We start from the raw sequence: 9298 nt of genomic DNA, 5'->3' as shown, positions 1-9298 counted from the left end.
CTTTCCCTGCCCTCAGGGAGCTCACTGTAGATGACAGAAAAAGAGTAAAAAAGAACAATGAAATGGCATGAGTCAGAGTACAGCATGTTGTGTGAGCTCAGCTGAGGGGCACCCAACCCAGTGGGCAAAAGAGATCTGTGTTCAGGGGTACTTCCTAGAGGAGTCAAGCCATGATCTGGGTCATGTTGGACCAGCAGGAGTCCGCCACACAGAAATGGGGGCCGGGGCACCATGGACAGAGAGGGGAACAGGTGCAATGGCTCAGACTTGAGATAGCTGTGGGATAAAGGAGAAATCTGGGGCAAAGGCAGTGACATGGCTGAGGCAGGGAGGACCAATCACACAGGGCCACATTCCCACTAGGGAATCTGGAGTTTGTCCTGGAGAAAAATGGAAGTTTCCTAAGAAAAAGAGAGAACGTGACAGGATGTACATACATAAAGATCATCCCAGCAGCCGTGTCAGGCCAGGCAATGAGGTCAAGGTGGAGATTCTAACAAGATCTAGCAAAGAACTGATGAGGGCTGGCCCAAGGCAGGGGCAGTCAGACTGGGGAGCTACTTAGGAGGCAAAATTGTTAGAGTTTGGTCACTCTGCGTAAATAAAAAGCAGTGAGCAGGGGAAGAAGCAGCAGTCAAAATGCCTCCCACGTTTCTGCCCTGGCCGATGGATAGATGACAGTACTCCCGGGAGGATAAGCAGGGATGGAAGAGACAGGAGGTTGCCTTCCATTTTGGTCACGCAGAGGCTGAGATGCCTGAGGAACCCCAAGTGGGTCTTCTCAGCAGGCAATGAACTATCAATTCCTGAGGCTTAGGAAAGAGTTCTGGATGAGAAAAATAAATGTGGAGCTCATCAGCAAAAAGGTGATAGCCACCTTTCTGAAGCCACGTGTGCAGACAAAATCTTTCAAGGAGGGTGTACACAGAGTGAGAAGAGGACCAAGCCCCAGGATATACCCCATGTGCAGGCAAAACTCCTGAGGAAGAGGCTGAGACAGAATACCCAGAGACACAGGAAGGAGAAAGAGATCAAGCTGCAAAGGACATTGGGAACAAGAGAGCTGGGGGGAAATGGAGGGACAGTGATCTACGGGGTCCAATCCTGCAAAGCGGGCAAGTAAGCAAAAGAGCCTGAAAAATGCTCATTTGTAGCCAGATTGTCCCAGCCCTCATCAGCCTGCGGTACAAATGAGATCGCATTAATAGTAATAGCCCGTATTTCACATTTCACATGGATCACTAGCTTGTTGCCAACTATCTGCAGGGCAGGACCTCCACTGCCTTGAAAAGAGTCCTTGCTTCCCAGTATTTCTGGGAGTGCCTGGGGGTGCACAAGCCCAAGAAGAGTCCTCGCGTCTCTTCCACACACACCCGCTCTTGATGTCCACAGCGCTCCAGGACGGCAGCCCCCGTGGTGGCTGCGCACCCTGAAATACCCCCGAGATCCATGGGTTCCATCTCCCGATGTGCCAAAGCTATAAACTTTCATGATGTCAACGCAACAGAGGATTCTATGCTTTGAATTCTCCACCGAAGTGAAGCCACGGCATTTTATTAAAAGTGGAGGACTCCCCCACTTTGCCATCTGTTTTTGTTCCAAGTCTCATGAAAATGTCTTCTTCATCTGTGTCCCGTGGCCATCTGTCCTAAGGCTTCAGACACCAGTCCCTGGGCCTCAGCTGTAGGGCAGACAACAGAAGCCCTTTCCTCCTGCACCCTGATCTCTGCCCCAGGTACCCAACCCTCCAGGGACCCTATGCAAAGAGATCCTTTGGGAGTTTCACTCCACCAGTTGACCAGAAACTCCACACCCACGCTTCTGGGTTAGTCTAAGGCAGGACACCTGGCTGCAAAAGGTGATTTAGCAACGCGGTGGTCGGGATTGACGTTGGCCAAAGGAGTTTCAGCGGAACGGTTGAGAAGGAGGTCAGACTGCACTGAGGACAGGAGAGGTTGGGAGGTGGGTCAAGTTCAGATGGCAAACATAAAAACAGCAGCAAGTCCTATGAGACTTGGCTTTTCGGGAAGGGCAGGAAAGCAGGGTCAAGGAGATGGAAGGTGGTGGTGGTGGTGGTTTGTAACAAGGCAGAGACTTGACCAGAGTCACATGCTGAGGAAAAAGAGCCAGCAGAGCGGGAGAGGCTACGCCCAGACGCTGAGAAGAGAGCGCTTCTGAGGGAAGCGCCCGGCGCGAGGCGCGCTGCGGGGCCCTTGCGCGGGAGAGAGGAGGCCCTGAGGAGGCCCCGGGCTTCAGCGAGGGGCCCGGCCACAGGAGTCCGAGCGAGAGGACGAAACGAAGAGAGACGACAAGGACTCTGCCAGGAGATTATTCAGGAGAAAATGAAGCTGTGGGTTGGGTGGTCCCAAGCCTGCGTGGACCCGTCACCTCAGGCCTCCCGCCCTAGCACATTCTTTCTGGTGCCAGAGATCTCGTATCTTAGTGCCTCTCTGTGACTCAGAATCTGGCTTTCTTGCTTTGCCGTTTAATTTTAGTAATAATTAGAGCTGCTGCCAGGAGTCAGTTTTCTTCCCTTCTCTCAATCATGCTATGCTTGGGATTCTGACGTGACAATCAGTGAAGGTGTGCAGCTCCAGCTTGGGCCCTACTTTCAGTGTAAAACCTCCTGGGGAAAAGGATAGTTTCCCTTTTCAAGGAGGTGGTTTTCCTTTTTCCCTTGCTTTGTTTATTTAACTTACTGCACATGGAGGGGTCAGAACTGGCCCTAGAATAAAAGACCTCACTCGCCCCACTCGGGAGCGTGGGCACCACAGGGAAGAGCATCAGGTCCTAAGCGTCTTACAACACTCAGGTGAATGTGAGAAGTGGGTTATTACACCCCTTCGACTCACAACAGTGAAAACCAAGGGTCACACACAAAGGGTCAAACAGAGAAAAAGACCTTCATTGGACCTGCAGTTTGAAATTTGGGTTTGTGTTGGAATTCACTTCCATGCTAAAGTGCAGTTCAAGGGTCACAAACTCAAATGCTTACGGACGCACAGCAGGTGTCTGGAAGGCGTGGCCCAGCCCGGCGGGGGTGGGGGGGGGGCGGGCAGTGGCACACCTGAGCCGCGGACCAAAGAACAACAACTCCTCAGCCCCAGCTGCTGCCACAAATGAAGACGACCTGATTTTCAGAGAGAGGTCGCGGGTCCAGATTCTCTTGTGAAATCTCCCGATGTTTAAAAGTGGGGGATTAATTCCACTAAACAGTGACAACGACAAACAGTGCAGGCCAAGCAAGACGGGACACAAAGTCACCATCTGAATTTCACTTCTTCTAAAGAGATTTCAGCGCATTCTGTTTCTTGAATGATTCTGTTTGTGTGTGTTTTTAGAAACTGTGTCTGAGACAACAAAGGTTTGACTCTGCCTTCTCCGACCCCTCCCTGGGGCCGGGCTGCACACTTTCTGCTTCCCCAGAGAGTGACGTGACTCTGTTCCCTTCCCAAGAGCAGGCGCTCCTGAAAGGGCTGAGGACAATGACACCCTGGACATAGCTACTGATGATGACATACCAGCGGGCGTTCCTCCGAAGCTCTAGCTGCTGAATCACTCCAGACTGAAATGACTTCAGGACTGGCCCTTTAAAAATCGAGCGCGCTACCGGGCAAACTCCTCCTCCAGGGAGGTTCCTTTAAATAAGAGCCAGCTGGCCAGGGCGCCGCTTTTCTCCCAAGCAATACCTGCAATCGAGGTTTCCTCCCCAGGAGATAGCAGCCTGTGAGCATGGCTCAAGCGTTTGTGAACAGCAAAATCCAGCCTGGGAAGGTGGTTGTGTTCATCAAGCCCACCTGCCCCTACAGCAGAAGGGCCCAGGAGCTCCTCAGCCACTTGCCCTTCAAACAAGGGCTTTTGGAATTTGTCGATATCACAGCCCACAGTGACACCAACGAGATTCAAGATTATTTGCAACAGCTCACAGGAGCCAGAACGGTGAGCCTGGGGTTTCTTTCTAAAAGGCTGGGGAGGAGGCTCCCAGATTCCTTTTTCTTGTCGGGGCTGTGAACGTGGTACGCCTGTGCCTTTCTCTAGGACACCGCTAAGGCTCTGTCTGTCACTCCAGGCGGCTGGAGGGCTGTGCAGATGGGGGTGGGCGCCTGAGAGAGGACACTGCTTCCTTGAATGGGCGGCTGGACTTCGGCCAACGGTGCTCTCAGATCAGAGGAGGGAGCACAGCTGACTGTGTTGGGCGTCAGGGGCAGCGGGCCCAGCAGCTGCCCAGGAGTCATTGAGGAACTATCTGGACTCTTTGTTTTAAGCACTGACAGTCTGCGCTTGCAGGGCTGGGGTGGAAGGAGGGATACAGGGGCCACGTGTGATCGGGGCATTTCTGTTGTTGCGCAAGAATCGCGTGCACTCTTTGCGTTCACAGGGCCAAGTGGGATTTGCTGTCCTTCCATCTTTTCTCTAGGCTCTCTTTAACCTTCATCTAAATCGCTCATTCTTCCCTACCTTATCTAACTCCTCCCTCTGGAAAAATCTAACGGCTCATTATTGCTCCTTAATCTAAATTATGGGATGTTTCCAGGCCTGTTAGGGAGTCCAGAGGCCAGAGTTCCGGATGGCTCTCACAATGGTTTGCTGTGTGATCCTGGTAAGTCACCAGCTCTGTGACTCTCAGGGACCTCCTGGCTGCAGCACCAGACTGCAGGAGGTGACCGCTACATCCCTTCTTGCTATAAGTAGACAGTGGGACCCTAAGAACCGCTGTCCTTTACGTGAACAGCCTTCCTCTTCCTCAGCATCCATGGCTTCCCGGTGAGATAGCCAGCCGACCAGATCCCCAGCATCAGTTCAGGTGCTGGGGCGGGGGCATGGTGGTAAGTTCTGCCCCACCAGATCACCCAAACTCCCTTTCAGGGCGCACATTCTAGGACACAGCATTTGCAGAAGCACATATCCTAGCTCGGGTTTAGTTTGACTTACCGCGTTCTTTCTGGCTTCTCAGTGTAAAGCCTGGGAGGCTGTTCTCCCCGCCTCTCCAGTCAGAAATCAGCCTTCTGGTGCAGAAAGAGGCAAAACACGCTACCCCATTGCTTCCAGGGGCCCTGCTGTGAGCTGAGGACCCTTGTCTCTGGAAGGAGGGAAAGGGCAGTGTAAGTACGCCTGTGGACCCCGCTGTGAGGCATCCCTCTGGGCCAGAGGTTCCCAAATGTTGCTGCTCATTAGAATCACCTGAAGAGCTTTTAAAAAAAAAAAATCCCAATGCCCAAGTCACACCGCATGCCGATTAAATCACAATACGGGAGGTGGCAGCCAGGCATCAGTGGTTTTAAAGATCCCTAGGACATGGATACAAACACTGAGTTATAAGATGAGTAAGTTCTGGGGATGTAACGTCCAGCATGGTGACTATAGTTAGTAATACTGTATTGTATGCTTGCAATTTGCTACGAGATTAGATCTCAAGTGTTCTCACCACACACACATGCAAATGGTAGCTGTGAGGTTATGGGTATGTTAATTAACTTGATTGCATTAATCATTTCTTAATGTAGTATATGTGCATCAGACCATGACACTGTACACCTTAAATACACACATATTTATTTGTCAGTTATACCTCGAAAAATCTGGAAGTGAAAATAGAGTTTATCTCCTGTCACCAAAATAAAAAGGTAATTCTAATTTGCAGCCAGGTTTGGCAGCTACATCTTTCAGCCCGGCAGCACCTATTCTCTAGCAGGAAAGACAAACCTCTTCACGCATTCATTCAACAACTGTTTTTTCAATTCATTGTAAAGCAACACTTTTTCTTCTAGTGGTCTTTTAAGTTTGTTTTTGAATTTTTCGAAATACTTTTCACAGGTTCTTGAGTCCTGAATGACATTCCTCCAAGGGGAAGAACAAACCCTTTGAAGCTGTATACTTCATGATCCCGAACAGTGAAGGGTTTCTATTAGAAGAGACGGGAAACCTTGAGAGCTGTGGCTATCTTGCTTATCCTGTGATGCCTGTGTGCTGTGCAAATAGTAGGAACCCAGCAAGACTTGATTGATTACAGAAACGTAGGCCTTCTATCAGGCCATGTTCTTGGAGAAACTGGTTTGGTTTCGCTATAGCCACAGCTCCTAGATCAGTGCCGTCACTTATTCCTTTTCCTGATGTTCTTTCTTTATGTAAATCCAAGTTTCTGACCTCTATCATTTTCCTTTTCTCTGCAGAACGTCTTTGAATGTTCCTTACGAGGCAGATCTTTGGGCAGCAAATTCCCTCAATTTTTGTTTGTTTGAGAAAGTCTTTTTCTCCTTTGATTTTGAAGGATAATTTTGCTAGATACAACAAATATTGTTAAGCACCTACTATACTAGGCACTTTTCTGGACATTGGAAATACTGCCATGAACAGAACAAACAAAAATGACTGCCTTTGTGGAACTTACATTCTAGTAAATGCAATTAATAAAATAGTATGTTGGAAGGTGGTAAGTGATGTGTGCTATGGAGAAAAAAACAGGCAGGAAAGGCAGGTGGGCTGTAGGCAGCAAGGTACAGTTTTAAATGGAGTCATCAGGGCCTCACTGATTTTAGTAGATCTCTAAAGGGAGTGAGGGAGCAAGGCATGCAGAAATGTAGGGGTAGGGCATTTCATGCAGTGGGAACCGCAAGTGCTAAGGTCCTGGGGTAGAAGTGTGCCTGGCAAGGAGGCCTGCATGGGTGGAACGTTATGAGTTAGGAGGAGATGAGGTCCGAGAGATCACGCGGTATAGGTTGGCGAGGCCTTTCAAGCTATCACACGGAGTGTGCTTGTGACGGGAGATGAGATGCCACTGAAGGGTTTTGAGCAGAGGAATAACCCTATCTGACTTGATTTTGAAAGGGTCGCTCCAGTGGCTGTGGGGAAAGAGACTACAGGAAGGCCAGGGTGAGGGTTGAAGCTGGGAGACCTCTGGAGACTAGAGCAGTAATGCAGATGAGAAAAGATGGTGGCTTGTACCAGGGAGTAGCCAAGGAGGTGCTGCAGAGTGTTGGGAGCCTCTGAGTACCACTAGAGTGCAGGAGATGCCACCTAGCTGAAGCTGGGGCTGGAGAAAGCTCCGGGAGAGGAAGGGCCCCAGAATTCTCAAGCTTGCTTTTATGGTGGCAGTTCTCTGCTTCTTGGCAGTAACAGACTCAAGTTCCCCCGAAGAGGCGGATGGGCCAGGAGGGGAGGGCACAGAGGACGAGTCTCCCTTCCTCAGCTGCATCAACAGCTTCCTGTTTTGTCACCACAGCCTCCCACACTGTCCTGCTGCCAACTGATCACACTGATCACAGCCAACTGTTGCCTAGCCTAGAGGGTGGGTGTGAGGGCAACGGGGCCTTTCAGCTCTCAGGCAAGCCAGCTTGCGTGCCAGATGGTCTGCACAGAAGTCTGCCCCGATCATGTTTCAGGGCCTGCCTCAGGTGGCTGGGGACTGCTGTAGAGCTGTGGGTTCCCAAAGCCTCAGTTACCGCAGGAGGAATGAACCACTATCAGTGCCAACCAGTGGTTTGCAGATGTGACCAGTGAGAGTCAGCATCACCTGGGAACTTGTCAAAATGCAAATTCTTGAGCCCGGGCCCGGATCTCCTGTATCAGAAACGTGCGGGGAAGGAGTAGAAACCTATGTTTTAACAAGCCCTCTGCAGTTCTGATGCAGGGTTCAAGTTTGAGAACAGCTATCTAAGGAGAAGACTCCTTACTCCTCAGGGCCTTGTCTCCAATTAACTGAACTCAAACCCCCTGGGCCAGCACCTTGACCAAAGGTGGAGATGTCGCAAGTGGCAAGAGGAGTGACCATTGCCCAATTCTTTCTGAAAATAACAGAAGTTCAAGAATGAATACATCTCGTCCTTATTTAAAGCTCACATGAGTTTTACTCATTTAGGTAATGGCTTCAACAGAAGGAGCCCTGTATTATAATTACATTAGGATTCTCTTTTATTTACCATTGCAACTGACCACAGCCAACTGTTCCTGGGGAGATAGAAGCCAAAAGGCCCCCAGAAATTTGAGAGGTGCTTTATTTTCCCTAAAATAATGGCCAGATCCAGGGGGAACGTTAGGTTTCTGACCTCATATTTCTGCATATTCTTTCAGCTAGTAAAAAAGCAATGCTGCCTTGGTGGCGCTTCCATTTGCAAAGTCCCCACACAGGCGTGCAGTGCAGGTGGGACAGGCGTCACCTGTGACTGAGGAGGACATTACCAGGCTTTCTCGCCGGAACACAGTCCTGTGTGCTCTTCCCCACTCTTGGGACATAGGAAATAGCCATGGCAATGGAGTGTAGGAGTCTTTCAATTTGGGGCCTTAATTTTTAAAGCCTACTTCCACCCAGACCCCCTTCTTAATAAAAATAAGGTAAGGACTTACCTGAAATAATCCTGCCCTTTTTCTCAACTCTCGCACTTAAAAAAAAAATTTCATCTGAACATGCACCCCAATGTTCATAGCAGCATTATTGACAGTTTCCAAGATATGGAAGTCACCTAAGTGTCCATGAACAGATGAATGGATAAAGAAGATGGGGTGTGTGTGTGTGTGTGTGTGTATATATATATATATATATATATATATATATATATAATGGAATATTACTCAGCCATAAAAAAGAATGAAATAATGCCATTTGCAACAACATGGATGGACCTAGAGGGTATTATGCTAAGTGAAATAAGTCAGACAGAGAAAGACAAATACTGTATAATATCACTTATATGTGGAATCTGAAAAAAATACAACAAATTAGTGAATATAACAAAAAAGAAGCAGACTCACAGATATAGAGAACAAATTAGTGGTTACCAGTGGAGAGAGGGAATGGAAGAGGGGCAATACAGGGGTAGGAGATTAAGAGGTACAAACTATTATATATAAAATAAGCGACAAGAATATGTTGTATAACACAGAGAATATAGCCAATATTTTATAATAGGTGGAATATAATTTATAAAAATTGTGAATCACTGTGTTGTACACCTGAAACTTATATTGTACATCAACCATACCTCAATTTAAAAATGCATCTGAATTACTGTGCCTTCTGAGGAGAGTCAAAAGCTTTGAAAATATTCTTGCCGCCTTCTGTCTTTCACCTCTCCTGCCCCTGCTGGTATGTTCCTAGTGTTCTGGGAGAGGACCTGCTTGCTCCTGACCACTCAGGGTACCCGCATTGTGGTTGTTTCTTCACTGCCAGTCAGCCTTTCTGTAACATCCCTGGCCTGGAATTTGCCTGAGCCACAGTGAAAAGACTTCCTCCTCTCTCCTCCTTCCAAGAGCCGTCTAGAATCCTGGAACACGCCTTACCTAGCAGCAGGGAGGGAGCCTGAGT

At 48.9% G+C, this 9298-nt stretch overlaps 1 protein-coding gene across 1 annotated transcript in view; it reads left to right on the top strand.

Moving 5' to 3' along the window:
• The first annotated feature begins 3732 nt into the window (after positions 1 to 3732).
• Positions 3733 to 9298, top strand: part of GLRX (glutaredoxin) — a 6364-nt gene continuing 798 nt past the window's right edge. Inside the window, exon 1 of the mRNA XM_007450231.1 lies at positions 3733 to 3939. Coding sequence (XP_007450293.1) covers positions 3733 to 3939 — 207 coding nt within the window. The remainder of the gene's footprint in view (positions 3940 to 9298) is intronic.

The sequence above is a fragment of the Lipotes vexillifer genome, unplaced genomic scaffold (assembly GCF_000442215.2).
Source record: "Lipotes vexillifer unplaced genomic scaffold, Lipotes_vexillifer_v1.1 scaffold1403, whole genome shotgun sequence".
Taxonomy (NCBI): domain Eukaryota; kingdom Metazoa; phylum Chordata; class Mammalia; order Artiodactyla; family Lipotidae; genus Lipotes; species Lipotes vexillifer.
This window is presented reverse-complemented; position numbering and strand designations above follow the sequence as displayed.